This window comes from Nuphar pumila, chromosome 12, assembly GCF_984573655.1.
Source record: "Nuphar pumila chromosome 12, dmNupPumi1.hap1.1, whole genome shotgun sequence".
Lineage (NCBI taxonomy): Eukaryota > Viridiplantae > Streptophyta > Magnoliopsida > Nymphaeales > Nymphaeaceae > Nuphar > Nuphar pumila.
The window spans coordinates 8,545,003-8,561,902 of NC_143260.1; the positions used below are offsets into that span (position 1 = coordinate 8,545,003).

Genomic DNA, 16,900 nt, shown 5'->3' on the forward strand with positions numbered 1-16,900 from the left:
TAACTTTTATTATTTTTAAAAATATTTTAATAAATATCAAAAATGTTTTTATTGATTAAAAAAAAAAGCTTATCCTCATATCTTATTAAAAATAAATAAATAAAACTTGCAAGTCAAAACCTGCATCACGTGTCCTGCCCTCGTATCTCTGTGACATAACACTCATCCTCCATAAGTCTTTCATCATCAAAAACCCAAAATAAGACAAAAAAAAAAATCACTATGGCGTCACACATCATTCCACGACCTTTTGTCTCATCTCCTGCATCATCATTACCTTTTTGACACACCCATTTTCCTCCTCCCCTAACTCCCCAACCATTCTTATCTTCCCTCTGCTACCACTACCAGCACCCACCTCCCCCAATGACGCCGGAAGGATCCCATCTCCGGCGAAAGAGAAGCAGCCAGAGTATAATTCCGGCCACCACCAAGGATCCAGAAGACCCCCCGACCTCTCCCTTCACAAGGCTGCCCTCCTCAAAACACCCCACCACCACCACCACCACCAAGCCTCACAAGATGGCCACGATCTTCAGATCCCTCATAGCTCGCCTCGCCCTTAAATCCTTCCTCCCCTCTTGCAAACCAGCCAGGCTCTCCTCTTCTTCTTCTTCACCAACTTGTGGAGGCCCACCTTCTCTAGGCAAGAGGGTCACCGGTACCCTCTTCGGCAACCGCAAGGGCCACGTCAACTTCGTGGTGCAGGACGAGCCGGGCTCGGACCCAGCCCTGGTCCTGGAACTGGCCATGCCCACGAGCTCACTTGTGAAGGAGATGGCCTCTGGGCTCGTGAGGCTCGCCCTGGAGTGCGAGAGGGGTGCCGTGAAGGCCCTGTTTGGCGAGCCCTTCTGGACCATGTACTGCAACGGGCGCAAGGCTGGGTACGCCGTGTCGAGGGAGTGCTGTGAGGGTGAGCAGAAGGTGCTGGGCTTGCTGCGTGCTGTGTCTGTTGGGGCTGGGGTACTGCCCGGCTTGGTTTGTGAGGGCGGTCAGCTCATGTATATGAGGGCTAGGTTCGAGAGGGTGGTTGGTAGCTGCCACTCGGAGGCCTTCTACATGATTAACCCTGATGGGGGTGGTGGCCCTGAGTTGAGCATTTTTCTCATTAGAATATGATTAGGGAGAAAATGTTTTTTGTTTAATTAATAGTAATTTTCTCTCTTCTTCCTTCCGTATATGTGTTTAATGGGGGGGTTTTATGGTGGTTAGTGATGTAAATTAAGGATAGGATTTTTTTTTTTCAATAACGGTGAGAACGTCTTGTTTTTCTCATATTTTGCCCTGGAAAACTGCATCTGAGATTGGAAATATAGTCACCATCCCGAACGGCGTAAACGTCAGGGCTACCCTAAATCCGAGGGCCTATGATGGGCTTCAGCTTATGCAAGGGGTAGCACCCTTGGGAGTCGAATCCCAACTGCCTGTCTGACATCTAAGGCTCGCTCCAACTACGCTAACCCCTTTGGAGTGGTTTGAACTTTGAACGTCTTGTTGCAGGCGGAGAGGTGTCACGTTGATCATTGCCTTGTTTTGATGTCCGCGGTGTAAAATTCTGAGTATTTCTTTCTGTGAACCAGGGATCTTTGCATCAAGAGACATGCACCCTGGGTATTGAACTCATGACATCCTTCAACTTTTGAATGCCTTAAGCTACAAGGCGTAAGGACCTCTTGTATTTGAGGGTTTTTCTTTTTTTCTATTTTTAACCTTTTTGTTAGGGAGTGCTGATTTTTGTCTGTAGTTTAGTAGTTTCCTTATGTTCTGCTGTGTCTGTCCGTGGATCTTTGGGGGGAAAAGGACATAGTCTGAAGAGGTCCAAAGGGATGGTGTTTCATAGAAGTTTTTGTTTGTATGTGCAAGATATGTCACAGGCATCAATTCAGTATGTTTATAATAATCTTCATCTCGAAATATAATATTATAAAAATTGTAGTTTCTTCTTCTTTTGGCTTTTGGGTACTTCTGTTTCCTTTTCTTCATTGGATTTTGGATTGTTTATTGTGAGATTGCAGTCTCTGGTACATGAAAATGCACACCCTTTTTTCCATTTTTGTTATTTGTTAAATGATTGTTACTATGATAACTCAGAATACTTGTTTTGAATCATTGGGCAGTAAATTACCATCCCTCATCAACTGGTGTTTAGGGAGGTACATTTAAGAATTTCTTGGATTCTGTACTTCATGACAGAAATATGCAGAGAATCCAAGAATTTCTGCAGTCTTGAATCATGTTTGATTAAGGCCATTGGGGAAAACCCATGTTGTCAGTATCGGTGCTTATGGGCCTGTAACGGCAGAAAATCGATAAGTTTTACCCCTGAATCGGTTATTTTTTAATAAATGTAAAAAAAAACAATTAAATTTTGTTTTAATATTTTTTAATGGCTTTAAGACGTGTTATTTTAATGGATTAGCACAACTAAGTTTTACAATATTAACTTTCTTGTTAACAAGAGTTTATTCTTTTAGACTCTTATCTGGAGTAGCTTTTCTATGATCGATTAATGACTTCCTGATTCTTATCTTGAAAGAGTCGATGGTGATGTATCTTCTTGTTATCTCGAGGGACTCCATCATTACTTGAGTCATCAAAAACACGAGCTGACAAATCAACACGATCTGGCAGATTGCCAAGATTTCCAACATGATATTTTGGCAGATTGCCAAGATTTGTAAACAGCTGATTAGTTAGGCACCTTTTTGTAAATTGTTCTATCTAAAATATCATGTTGTTCTCGCAATTAATATAATGCCATGTTAACTAGGATGGCAGTGGATTGGGCCAGATCTTGTTAGATCCAAATCAGAATCTGAAATTTCAACAGCAGATCCAAAAAAGAACCGATGAGGTAGGTTGAATCCAAACCCAAGATACATATGGTAATACTGGATCCAGAAGAATAGAACATAAACAAGCTATTTACACATAAAAAAAATGCAACCAGGTCGGATTTTGATTGGGATAAACTCCATTTCTGATTAAAAATACTGATCCAAATACGAAACTAATCTGATTGAAGAGATAAGAATCCGAACAGAATGCACATTTGGATTTTACATAAAAGATCCATATCTGAAAATATCTTGTTGGATTTAGATCGAATATCCGACCATTATATTTTCCGTTTGCGGGCTTCAACAAAATGCAAGCCCCACAAAAATCAAGCTTAGGCGATCAAGTGGACGGTAAGCAAGATCCTCAACCTAATTGAGAAAAAACTAAGACACCTTTTGTTGTTTTCATCAAGCAATCAGACTTCTTTTTATAGACTTTTTCTTCAACAACACAACAACAAACAACAACAACAACAACTACGCCTTCATCCCAAAACAATTGGGGTCAGCGATATGAACCAAAAAAGAAATTCATTTTGGGTCTTCCACATGAATCCTTTTCCTCCAATCATTTCTATCCAATGCCATGTCCTCGGTGAGGTTCAAAGCATTCATATCCTTTCCTATCATCTCCATCCAAGTCTTCCTAGGCCTACCCCGACCTCGTTTAACTAATATATTTTTCATTTCTCCAACCTTCTAACTGGAGCATCATTAGACCTTCGCCGAATATGTCCAAACCACCGTAAACGATTCTCTTGCATCTTATTTTCAATGGGTGCAACACCTACCTTCTTACGTATCTCCTCGTTCCAAATCTTATCTTTTATTGTATTTCCACACATCCATCTAAGCATCCGCATCTCAGCTACACTCATTTTTTGAATATGATGTCTCTTGGCAGCCCAACATTCCGTACCATATAGTAAAGCGGGTCTAATAGTTGTCCTATAAAACTTTTCCTTCAACCGCAATGGCATTCTACGATCGCACAACACTCCAGTTGCACTTTTCCATTTCATCCACCCAACCTTTATCCTATGATTTACATCTCCATCAATTTCTCCATACTTTTGAATGATGGATCCCAAATATTTGAAATAATCATTCACCGGTATTTCTTGCTCACCAAGCTTCACTACACTCCCATCACTACTTCGTTGCTTACTAAACCGACATTCCATATATTCAGTCTTACTCAACTTAAAACCTCTAGCTTCCAATGTCTGTCTCCATAATTCTAACTTAGCATTAACCCCAGCTCTAGACTCATCAATCAAAACAATATCATCAGCAAACAACATACACCACGGTACATTTTCTTGAATTGATCTCGTAAGCTCATCCATCACTATCGCAAATAGGAAAGGGCTTAAAGCAGATCTTTGATGTAACCCAACCGTTATCAGAAAATTGGTTGTCACCCCTCCACAAGTGCGGACATTGGTTACTACTCCTTCATACATATCTTTAATTATACTAATGTACTTGAGAGAAACACCTTTCTTCATCATTGTCCACCAGAGAACGTCCCTAGGTACTCTATCGTATGCCTTCTCTAAATCAATAAAAACCATATGCAAATCTTTGTTCCTCTCTTTATATCTTTCAATAAGTTGTCTAAGAAGATGTATAGCTTCCATAGTTGATCTTCCAGGCATAAAACCAAATTGATTCTCCGATATCATGACAACCTTCCTCAACCTAGACTCAATCACTCTCTCCCAGAGTTTCATAGTATGACTCATGAGTTTTATACCACGATAGTTTGTGCAATCTTGTATATCACCCTTATTCTTATATAAAGGCACCAAAGTACTCTTCCTCCACTCATTAGGCATCTTATTTGTTCGCCAAATCAAGTTAAAAAGATTTGTCAACCATTCTAAACCTTTCTCTCCCAAGCATTTCCAAGCCTCGATAGGTATACCATCTGGGCCAACTGCCCTTCTTGATTTCATTTTCTTCAAAGCCTCTGCAATTTCTTTCTTTTGAATCTTGCTCATGAAGTCACGATTTATCTCATGAAAAGGAATGGAGCAGTCTCCAAGATCTTGAGCATGACTATCATTAAATAGCTTATCAAAATAATCTTTCCATCTCTTCTTAATCTCCTCATCTTTGACTAAAACCATTTGCGTTTCATCTTTGATACATCTAACCATACCCAAATTCTTCGATTTCCTATCTCTCATCTTAGGAAGCCTATAAATATCCTTCTCGCCTTCTTTGGTATCCAACTTGTCATAAACCTCCTTATATACCTTAGCCCTCGCGTTTCGAACTACTTTTTTAGCTTCCTTCTTAGCTATCATATACTTCTCCAAATTCTCATTATCACGACTCTTACTTAGATTTCTATAACACTCTCTTTTAACCTTAATAGCTAATTTGACATCCTCGTTCCACCATGATGTATCCTTACCTAGTGGTGCACCGCCTTTAGACTCACCCAATACCTCCTTAGCCACTTTTCTCATGCCACCCGCTATCTTATTCCACATTGATTCTGAATCCTCCTCGAGACACCAATCAACTTCCTTAACTACCTGCTCTACAAACATTCCTTGTTTAGCTCCTTTCAGTGCCCACCACTTAATTCTAGGATCTATCCTATGTCTATCCCTTATGCGGCATTGTCTAATTCTAAGATCTAAAATTAAGACTCTATGTTGTGTAGCTACACTTTCTCCCGATATAACCTTACAATCGATGCAACAACCCCTATCTCTCTTTCTAAGTAGGAAAAAATCTATCTGACTCGTATTAACCCCACTTTTAAATGTTACTAGGTGAGACTCCCTCTTCCTAAACCAAGTGTTTGCTAAGATCATATCATAGGACAAACAAAAATCTAAAATCCTTTCTCCACTTTCATTTCTTTCTCCTATACCATAGCCTCCATGGATACTCTCAAATCCATCCCTACTAATGCCTACATGTCCATTAAGGTCACCGCCGATGAAAAGCTTTTCTCCATAAGATATCCCTTGTACTACTCCATCTAAATCACCCTTCCTACGGACCTCAACTATATTATCTATAAACTGACGACTCATAACAATCCCTACTCCATTCCTATTCCTATTTATTCCTGTATACCAAATCTTATATCCCCAAGGTTCTATCACTTTTGCTTTCTCACCTACCCATTTGGTCTCTTGTAGACACAAAATATCAATCTTTCTCCTACACATAACATCTACTAACTCTACCAACTTACCAGTTAAAGACCCTATGTTCCAAGTGGCTAACCTAATTTTATGGTCTTGGACTAACTTCTTTACCCCCACCCGTCCAACAAAGTGAGGGAACTCTTGCCTATTTGACACCACACCCGGGCGCCGGTGTGACGCGTCGCTTCTGGGCGACGACCTAGCAACCCTTGCCCATTTATCACTACCTCCGGGCCTAGAGAGTACAACGCGTCGCTCAGTAGGGAACGCCCCAACGAAATTCTCATATTGGTTCATTTTCATAGGGTATGACTAAGTTTTTATGCTGGCTGTCACAGGCCTACCGCAACCCTCCTCCTTTATCCGGGCTTGGGACCGGCAGTGTATAACTGAACAGTTATACACAGGCGGAGTTGATTTTCTTCAACAACACAGTCAGTATAAATTTGCTTCCCTTTTCTTTTATAGCAAGTTGGATTTTCCGAAAGCAATTTGCTAAGTGGTCCCTTTAATTAGTATCTAAGATTCATTTATGGATCAGTTTTGTGTTTTTTTTAGGATTCTTCTTAATTTTTGGGATTTTATTTAGGATTTGAATCTATTTTAAATCCAAATTAGATTAGAGTTTTGCTGCCTATAAATATTCTTTGTAATGGCTTTTATTTTCAGAGTTGATTGGCCTATACAAATTCTTTGTAATGGCTTTTATTTTCAGAGCTGATGAATGAATTATTCAGTAATCTCTTTAATTTTCTGTTCATTTTTTCATAGATTCATAGTTTAGCATAGGCTTAGATCGTAGCTTTCATTTTCTGTTCTTTTCTTTGATTTTCGTGAATCAGGCAGCCGATTAGCATCACCACCACAGCCTCATTAGCACCCAACCCACATCCCAGGCTGATGCCGGCCCGAGTCAGTTATAATCTGGTTCAGGATGGGTTCAGACTGGGCCCTTTAGGCCTAACCCACATAACAGGCCGGGCTTGCCAGGCCCTATTTATTTTATACATCAGCCCAACCTGCCTAGGGCCAGGCCTGAGCTCAATCGGGCTTGGGCTGCATATTGCAGCCTGGGCCCGACCTGTTACGGGCTGGGTACCTAACAGGCCATGGGGCACCCGGCCTGATGGCCACCCCACTTCTAATACTACCCCTATGTACTTTGGATGCTAAATTTGGAACTTGGAACTTCAATTATTTCATCTAGGGGTGAACATTGCATCGGCCTGGTACCTGACCGAAGAAGGTTCAGGCCAGGTTTGACTGCCATAGTAGGCCAAAACCTTATAAGTGTCAGGCCTAACCTGGTCCAATTTGTAAAACTGGGCCAAGTTCCAGGTTAGGATAAAGCGTCACTTCAATGGAGCCAGGCCGAGCTCAATCCAATTACAATTAGGTTTCAAAGGCCCAACCTGACTTGACCTGAACCCAGCCCAACACCACTCATGCGAGGCCCGAACCCGACAAGGCTAGATTGAGCTTTCGGTGGGTCAAGGCCAGGGTTGGCCTTGGCCAGGCCAGCCCGATGCCAACTCCTAATTTCATCCCGCTCTTGAGGTTGCATGAGGTGCACCCATTTGTCCAACAGAACTAAGTTTAACTGAATTTGCACCATAAATGTTTAACTTATCCCACTTTTGTGGTTAAGTAGATGGTTTGGTTGCACCATAAATGTTACTCTAACTTAGCCCGAACAGGGGTCCAATTTGTAGGATGATTTTGATATTTTGAGTTTCAACCTGTCCTCATTATTGAACCATTAAGTTCATTTAACGAAAAAATGACCTTACTCTATGAATAATTTGACATTATTCTCTAAAAACCCTACAATTTTGAAGATTCTTTGTTCAAACACACAAATATCCAATATCGTTAGGACCCTTTTTACCCTTAGCAACTGCGAATTGATGACTTATTTTTGCACTTGTTTAACTTTTTATGACTAGTTTTGTACTTGTCTATTTTTTTAGGACCCTTTGATTTGTACCCGTTGGACTATCTCAACTTGGTTCTATTGGGTATAACCTACCAGGTGAAGCTAACCTAGTTGTCTTGGGCAAGTCACTCCTAATTCAGGTGGTCTCCAACTCCCAAAGAGCGTAGCTCGGTTCAAGTTTTGCACAGCTAGGCTGGGCTTAAGGATGTAGTTGGTACGGGTTGTGGTCAGAGATTTGACTGAACCCTGAACCCGTTTAGTTAAAGGAAGCCAAACCATTAATTATCAATTTATGTTTTAGTATTTTTTATTAGCTAATCTGATTAGTTTAAGTAGCTACTTAGCTTGGATCTCGATTTAGTAAGGGATTACAGCTGATTATATCTAACCCTTTTTCATCGCTAGCTGGGTTCGGTCACATCGCAAAGACTGTATTGTGAACTCTTTACATGATTAGTTCACTCCAAGTGGAGGAGGTCTGATCCAGTGATCGGACCAAGTACTTTGCAGTGTGCTTGTGAACTCTTTGCATCCTTGGTTCACTCCAAGTGGAGGAGGTCTGATCTAGTGATCGGACCGAGTACTTTGCAAGCTAGTTTGCACAAGCCCACGCTCAGGATAAGACTTGGGGACAAGGGTCCTAGCCTTACAGTTTTAAGCTTTTGGTATGATGATCGTAGGTATGGGAGGATGAGCCAGTGCGACCAGGTCTTTGATCCCAAATGAGGTTTTTTCGGGTAATAAATAAAAAAATGCTTATAATATATGATTTAAAAACGACAAAAGCCACCACCTGAGGCGGTATCCCATGTGGTAAGCGGGGTCGTGTGTCAAGCTGAAGGCCTAGGATCGAATCTCTCTGCCACATGGGGCGACTGTTGTTTTGATACGGGTCCGCCTAACCCCCTTTAAAAAAAAACTACAAAAGACATCATGCTCTTGTCCAATTTGATTTATAAACATATAATAAATGGAGAACGGTAAACATGATCCAAAAGTTGATTTTTGTTGAAAGGTAGGTTTTACAGAACCTGACTCCTACTGTGTCATGGCCTCATCTCGTAGGGATTTAGTCCGCACCATGAATAATCATATTGCAGGAAGAGGTCCTCCCATCTTAGTTGACAAATCCTTATTAAACTGTTTATGTCAATTTATTAGGATCAAATTAAGTAAATTGAGTTACCAAATGCGCATAATGTCATAGCTAGTCAACTAGCAGAGTTAGGGATGTAAACGGGTCAGATGGGTCAGATCTAGGCATTACCAAGTCCGACCTAACCGAGTTTGACGTAATCGGTTTCATATTCTGATTCAGAGTTGGATGGAAAAAGATAAAACCCAACCTGGATCCGACAAGCTTAAAACCTGATATTTACACTTAATCAGTTTGGGTTTTTAATCAGATATGGGTTTGGATTTAAATGAAGAAACTAATATCAAAACAGAATCTGATCATTAATTACAGCTAGATTTAACTACCAAACACGACTAATTGGATTTGAATTCGGGTCGGATGTCGGGTTACATCCGAACCTGTTGACATCCCTCAGCACAATGCTTAGTCATATGCATATGCATCCATGAAAAGATAAACCCTTGGATTCTCATATATATATGTTAAATCCGTTTAGTGTTAAACTGCATGCTAATTAGGTTTTTTGGGCTTTTTTCATTTTATATTTAAATTTTGACTGTACAGATGTTATCTATGAAATTGATTTTATAGGGATTAGCTCTTGAAGCGTTTGATTCCAACACATGGGTGGATTTTTATAAAGTTCTAAAATTCAACTATCCAAAATCTTTGTAAAATTTTGAGGCTCCAAACATCATTTTTTTCATAAAAAACACATGACCCAGGTATGGATTCTTAGTAAATCGATCATGCCTAATACATTTATAGGGTCGGAACCACATAAAAGGCACAGGAAAAGCTGAAAAACTCATTTAGCACAAAATGGGTTTAGCAGGGACCCATTTCTCTCTCTCTCTCTCTCTCTCTCTCTCTATATATATATATATATATATATATATATATATCGCCATGACCTACACATTTTTTCATTTTTTTACTTTTTTGTAGTTGTTTTTCATAAAACCAACCTTACCTATGTGTGATCTACATGTTTCACTTAGTGAAGATCAACTTTTCAATCGTCCGATTATGACATATAGGTAGGATTTTATAAGGCTTAAAAAATCGACACATTTCCAGGTTATAAAATCATTTTAAGTATTTTGCATGAACACCCTCTATCAGTTGAGAAGCACCTGACTGAATACCCATACATGCATGGGATATGCCCAACCTCTTGACTGAAAGCCAGATGGACTCCACACTTAAGTATTTTGCATGAACTAAGGTAAACCCATGTGTTTTTCCTTGGCAGAGACAAAAAAAAGAAGAAGATACGGGATAACCATATCAAACCAAATTAGATATTGGATATTGCATTATTGGTAGGGGTGTCAACGGGTCAGACACCACTAAAATGGGTGGGACCAAACCCAGATCCCACTAATTAATGCAGGTATTGGATCTGAATTCGGGTCCAACTGGATTTTTCATAAGAAAAAACACATTAAGATTCAATAAGAATTACATAAACCAGAACCCGATCCATACCCTGTAAAATAATATATTTTAAAGCTTTTTACATTGAAAATTTATGGATCTTAATCAGAACTCGGGTCAGACCCAGGTTTGGCATAAAATTTCATAAATCATTTAATAATCAGACCTCATGGGTCCAACTTGGATAGTTAATCGGACACCATTTTTGTAACCAAAGCCTGTCCATATAGGATCTGGTACAGGACTTGATCAGGTCATACCTGATCCATTGATACCCCTAATTCTCATTCAAGCTGGACATGAGTGAGAAACCCGTCCCTGCATCATAAATTTATACGTGAAAGAACCTAGTTAGTTTTATATCATTAGCAAACCCAGATAATTTCAAATTAAGCTGGATGGGTGGTGGTGGGGGTGTCAATGGGTCGGGTCTAATGCAGACCCGTATCAAACCCTATTGGATCAGGGTTTGGTGGAGTATCAAACCAAGTCACTCCAGCATGGTAAAAGAAATATCAAAACATAGACAAACCTTCTAGTGGCTTTCAGGAATGGAAAAATCAGGAAGACCACAAAGAGAAACCCAACTCCTTTAGTTTGCAAAAAGGTCATTCTTTGTTTCTCAGCCATCACTTTGCTCTCCTCAAGTTACTCGACGTTGATCCTGAGCAGCCGACCTACCCCACATTGAATGTTTTCATTCAAATTTGTTCCTCGATTCAGCTCAAATGCAAAATGCTCATGTTAACAGACTGAAAATCAAGTTTGCCACCAGACAGGCATCTGAGACTAAGATATCTTCCATTCACAGTTTTGAAAAGACTGGTCACCCAGGCACATCCTTGCATTGTACTGATATCCCAACAGCACCTGAATTCTGCAAAGTCAATAGTCATCATGGAGGCAAGGGACAAATGAAAGACTGAAAATCGGGCAAACGTGACCCACACCCCTCTAAACCAAACCAGCAGATGTAAACAACCATCAACAGAGGGAAAGCTTCAATTGTGCTTTGAATAAAGACTAAGATGGACATCAGATGCACCATCGCCTAGCAATTCAAGATCAACCACTTTTCGACATGAAACAAGATAACAATACCATGGAAATCAGAAGCACCATCGCCTACTAACTCAAGATCAACCACTTTGAACACCAGTGAACTCTTAAACCCAAGCGCACCAGAGATATGTATGTGACATCCAAGATATACGTCCATTGTGCACTTATGGGCCTCAGTGTGGACAGCAGCAGAGAACGGGAATTTTGGGAAGAAATTCTAGACATGATCTGTCCACATATTCAATAATACATTGATATACTCCACAGAGTTACAATGCAATCGGAGGTAGATCCAGTTCTAATGGAATAGGAAAAACTCTCCTAAACAAAGCTCAATAACATTGTGGAGTCATATGCAATTGGACCCAGCTCATGCTGTGACAGGAGACGACATAATCTGAAAGGATAAACAACTTGACATGCTTTCCCTCCACGAGTGATCCCTAATTATAAGCTTCTGTGCTAGTAGGAATCTGACTAACCACAGGTTGTTAACCCTGAAAAAAGAAAAACCATGAGCAACATACATACACTCGTTTACAACGTTGCTACATCCACACACGCCTACCACCAAAAACAGTAACCAATTCTCAAAGCACTTCCGGGAATGACATGACTAGATAATCCAGGAAAATGCTAAAAGGAGACCAAAAGATTAAACACAGTAGTGGTGATTAGATTTTTACAAATAATAAGTCTAGCACAAAATTTAAGGTTGAATATTAGACCAGTAGTACCGAACAATCATCCTTCCTAAAATACTTGGAGAAAAACCAGCACACATTCCACCTGACCGTGGAGATCTCTAAGTCCTGGACCTTCGGATGGGCGATCGACTGTACCAATAAAACCATACAGAAAAAGGCAATAGTAAGGATTCTGCTAAGCATAACCATGATTTGAAAATGAGAAACCATAAACAGAGAAAGGAGATCCTTACCTGCGATATCTGCCATAATCAGGGCTTCTGTTTCTATCATAAACTGGCCCGTTGTATCTCTCATAGACTGGGCTATGCTCCCTGCCGTAGTCAGGGCTTGGCTTTCTTCTATAACCTGGGCTGGGTGAGCGACCAATAGATGGACTATTGCGCCTCCCATAACCATCTCTTCTGGGGCTGTCCCGCCTGTCATCCCTTTTTCTGTCATCTCTTAGTGCATATTTAACTGAGATCACCCGGTCAAATATTTTGCTGGAGTCCGCAAAATGAGGAAAGAACAATTAAGAAAAACATTATAGAATTTTAGGATGACAAGACATTATAATTGCAGTAAGAATGTTTCAAACAACTGTAGGTCTCAAACATAAAATAGAAACAGCAGCTATGTATGGTGGAGAAATGACAAAGGGAGAGGAAGGAATAGTAGGATAACAAGGGAAGTGCAAAAAGTATGTGAAAACCAAGGGAGGGCAAATTCAGACAACAGATGAACATCCAAACTTTAAATTAATAGAAAACAGTAGTGGTAACTAAATTGCCTAAATTAGGAAATGTGATTGGCAATAGAAAAACTTAGGTGCTTAAGTGAGTTGGATATCAAACTACAATACCTATCAAACAAACCACCCAGTTATATGCATTTTTGGAACAGTAATTAACAAAGCAGCAGTGAAACATCACACTAAAAAGAGAGTTTGCAAGGCCAAGTACCTCAAATTGGCTTCCTCCAAGGCTTTGGTTGCATCTTCTTGTGTCTCAAACTGCACAAATGCAAAGTTCCTCTGAATCCGCACATGCAAGACCTTTCCATAAGGCTCAAAATGCCTTTCAAGGTCCCGAATTCTTGTATTGATAGGATCAAAGTTAATCACAAAGAGTGTTTTAGAGGGCCTCATGTTTACAGCTGTGCGACCAGAGCCCTCACCATGCCGCCCCCCCCTCTCACCTTGCTGAAAAATAATTATATAAGATATAAATGAACTAAACCATATCTAACATAAAATGGAGCGGATAGATTGTCAAGATAGTTACCCTTGCCCACTCCACAGACATCCGACGCCTATGATAACCAAAAGGTGTGTCATCAAGACCCCGAATAGCATCCCCAGCATCATGTTCATCGTCAAAATAAATGAAGGCAAATCCTGTATTGAGCAAAAGATTGTTAGAGAGAGCATCACCAGAAGATACAATCACCTATTCAGTAGACATGATCCAGTTTGATAGCCTAATCAGGAACCTTTTTATTCCTTCAAAATTGAAAAAAGAAGTATACAACACCTGATAGGCATGAGAAGGCCTGAAGGACAAAAGGATGGCATGTATGTAGGATTTGGGATGAACTAAATGATAGCATAAAAATTAAATCCAATGTGAGCTCATTGCTGCACAGGCTTCCCCATTCATGCAGTAAGCGCACGGTAGGCATGATTATTGGATTCCTCATACTTGTAAAATGTCGTATCTACATAATGCAGTCGTACAAAAGATGGACAATGGATTATCATGTGAGGATAGTGTACAATAGCAGTTGTGAGTGCAAGAAGCTGATGTGCTCGCAGGAAGGATATATTGCGCTTGCATGGAAAGTTTTGCATGGAAGTTGATACACTCAGAGAGTGGTAAGTTGCCATTAATTGTCCCTGCGTCAAAACAAGCATTTAAATACGCAGGTCCTGCTTAAGCAACTGCAATAGTGCTCTAATCAGATGTCATTCTCTAGCACAAAGAAGACACAGACGCACAGTGCAGCTTATGCAATCTCCTCCGCGTGACAGACAAACTCACTGTACTAAAATGTAAAATCACCAATCATCTTTATCAGCTTGATTTTCACAGAAAGCATTTTGTATTCCTGCTACTTGATACACTCCTAAAGGCATCCACTTTAAAATCAAAACACGAACAGGTTTCATCATACATGACTCACATCTTTAACTGCCAAGGATCTTACTGTTGGAGAAGAAATCATAGCAAATATGACTGTCCCAATAGCAAGCACAACAAAAAAATTCCACTCATAATTTTCAGCATGTTGGCCACACCATACAAAACCAAAGCAACAACTTGACAGAAAAACCCCTTAAACGGCCCAGTTAACAGATCAAGGAAGCACCCATATAGAAATTGTGAACAATGATGCAGAAATCAATAACAGATATAAATGAAACAACCTAATCATGTGAAGGGACATGCAAAAATGACTTAAATTTTGTTCTAATTAGTAACACACAAAGTCAAAACCAAACTGAACCCAATAACTGTAATACATATATTCCTGGACCATGTCTGTCGGATGCCATAACCAGCCTGTGAACTTCTCTATAAATGAATCTCTTGAGATAAAAACCAAGAGCAGAAGCACAGTAATTATAGTTTTAGTGGTAGATAATGATTTAACATTAGATTCTACCATATTGATTCTGTCATATTCAAAAAACTTACCACACTACTGTTTCCAGACTTATTTCACAACTTATGGACTGCTCCACAAACTTCAAAGACAAAACTGATGTCCAATATTTCACCAAAATCACAAAGACTTCCAAGAAAGTGGCAGGATGTACTCTATAGAATTCACCCATGCATGAGTTATATAGGGCCCTCTAGATGATTGTGTTCTATCATCCTAACACAAATATATCACAGACACCATTTTCGCACTTTTGGTACTTCAACAACCATAAAACTACCAAATTACCTCTGCCAACGGATATCATTACGGGCAGGAAGCAAATCTTTTGAGGTAGCAAATAAGTGATGTCATCTTTGGCAATAAAAACCATGATTTAGTGAATTCAGTGTGCAGAATATTGACCCCATGCAAATGTAATAATGTTCATGGGAAAAGAGAGCCAAAAATCAAGACTGCATACTGATCACAGATATCATGGACCCATTACTATTTTGTTTAAACTGGAAGATATAAATTCCATATTCCCTCTTCTTGAGAAATTCCATCATAGACATCACGTCATATAAGTGATTTAACTAAATTGCAAAATGTTAAGCGCATATTCCCAGAAGCAAACAATCACTGAAATTGTTGGGGGCGAAAAATATCATTACAGGAAATGGATGAAGCACTGGACAACAAAAAAAAATACCAGATTTCATGTCAACACGATCAACCCTTCCATATTTGGAGAATAGCGTCTCGAGCTCGGATTGGCGAGTGTCATACTCAAGATTGCCGCAGAACAGATGTCGCATCCTTGACATTTCCAAATTGGTGGCCACAACACCTAACAACCAAGAAATAAAAAAATGCAATAAATAAAAGGAGAAAATGGCTTTATCATCAGAAAGCATATTAAAGATGCGGTCTAATCCTACCCTTAAACACAAGATACTCATGATGGTGTTGATATAATGCTCCAATAAACAAAATTGATGATAATAGCAACAATCAAAATAAAGGACCAAAAAACCAAATAGAAAACGAACTGTTGAAGAACGCCCCGACTACTGGGGAAAATCCCCAAACTATAGAACACAACCACTCGATCTGATCCACTTGAAAACGCGGGAGTACAAAAGGGGGCGCTTGAATGGTGAGCAAGAAAACTCTCGAACAAAAGATAAATGTGACACCAAGAAATCAAAATAGCGACAATAGTCGCGGAGTGGTGGTGGTGGTGATAATGACGGCAACGTTGCAAGGCCAAACATCACCCTCCTATGAAGAGTTTGCCGACAAAAATATACACAGAAAAAAAAACGATGTACAAGACATCTAGCAAAGAAATCATGATTGTAATCACGATCATCATTGTGAAGACGAGGATAAATATGATGACCCCTGGATCTAATCAAAGGATCTGAGCGCACGATGATCGGTGGTGGTGGTGAGAATGATGCCGAAAAGCGCTAGATCGCGAAATCAATTACCGCGAAACCGTAGAGATGAGAAGTAGAACAACAAGAATCGTTACCTAGATAGAAGAAACCCAGTACCGCCACAACAAACCTTCCTCCACAGAGAGAGACTTACCTGAGTTGCTTTGGGACGAAGAAACCCTAAGCGAGGACGAAGAAGAAACCCTAAATGAGGACGAAGAAGAAACCCTAAATCCCTCAACGAATAGGAGCGTACCCTTTTTAGAGAGAGAGAGCCGCCTTGGAAGAAATTTGACGGTGGGGATAAAATTTTTTAACGCTAGTACTTTATAATTTGGGAAAATTTCATTTATGCCCCAATCATTCGTCCCTAACTCTAAATATGGACCATACATTTCTAAAATTCTAAACATATGCCAAACGTTTTCTAAAAACTGTCAAACAAAGGCTTACATTTATTATTGTTCTTTGATTCAGGTTAAATCATATGTCAAAATTACAATAGTGAACTTAATCATTAAGAGTTCA

General features: G+C 39.8%; 1 protein-coding gene and 1 pseudogene across 5 annotated transcripts; one reads left to right on the top strand and one right to left on the bottom strand.

The window, feature by feature from the left end:
* The first annotated feature begins 366 nt into the window (after positions 1 to 366).
* On the top strand, positions 367 to 1,119 carry LOC149819893 (protein MIZU-KUSSEI 1 pseudogene; annotated as a pseudogene).
* An 11,128-nt stretch (positions 1,120 to 12,247) lies between these two features.
* LOC149819894 (serine/arginine-rich splicing factor RS31-like) lies at positions 12,248 to 16,614 on the bottom strand. 5 transcript variants are annotated; one of them, XM_089982877.1, is made up of 7 exons: positions 16,468 to 16,604; positions 15,640 to 15,777; positions 13,814 to 14,175; positions 13,565 to 13,677; positions 13,244 to 13,482; positions 12,533 to 12,784; positions 12,248 to 12,428 (listed from the first exon to the last, which is right to left on the bottom strand). In XM_089982877.1, exons 3-7 carry the CDS (start codon positions 13,977 to 13,979, stop codon positions 12,398 to 12,400), a joined length of 801 nt encoding a protein of 266 aa, XP_089839003.1. In that variant the 5' UTR covers positions 13,980 to 14,175; positions 15,640 to 15,777; positions 16,468 to 16,604; the 3' UTR covers positions 12,248 to 12,397. The 5 variants fall into 5 exon arrangements, with proteins under 5 accessions (XP_089839003.1, XP_089839002.1, XP_089839005.1 ...); XM_089982876.1 differs by having other exon boundaries at positions 13,814 to 15,777; positions 16,527 to 16,614; XM_089982879.1 differs by lacking the exon at positions 13,814 to 14,175 and having other exon boundaries at positions 16,527 to 16,611.
* Between the last annotated feature and the right edge of the window lie 286 nt (positions 16,615 to 16,900).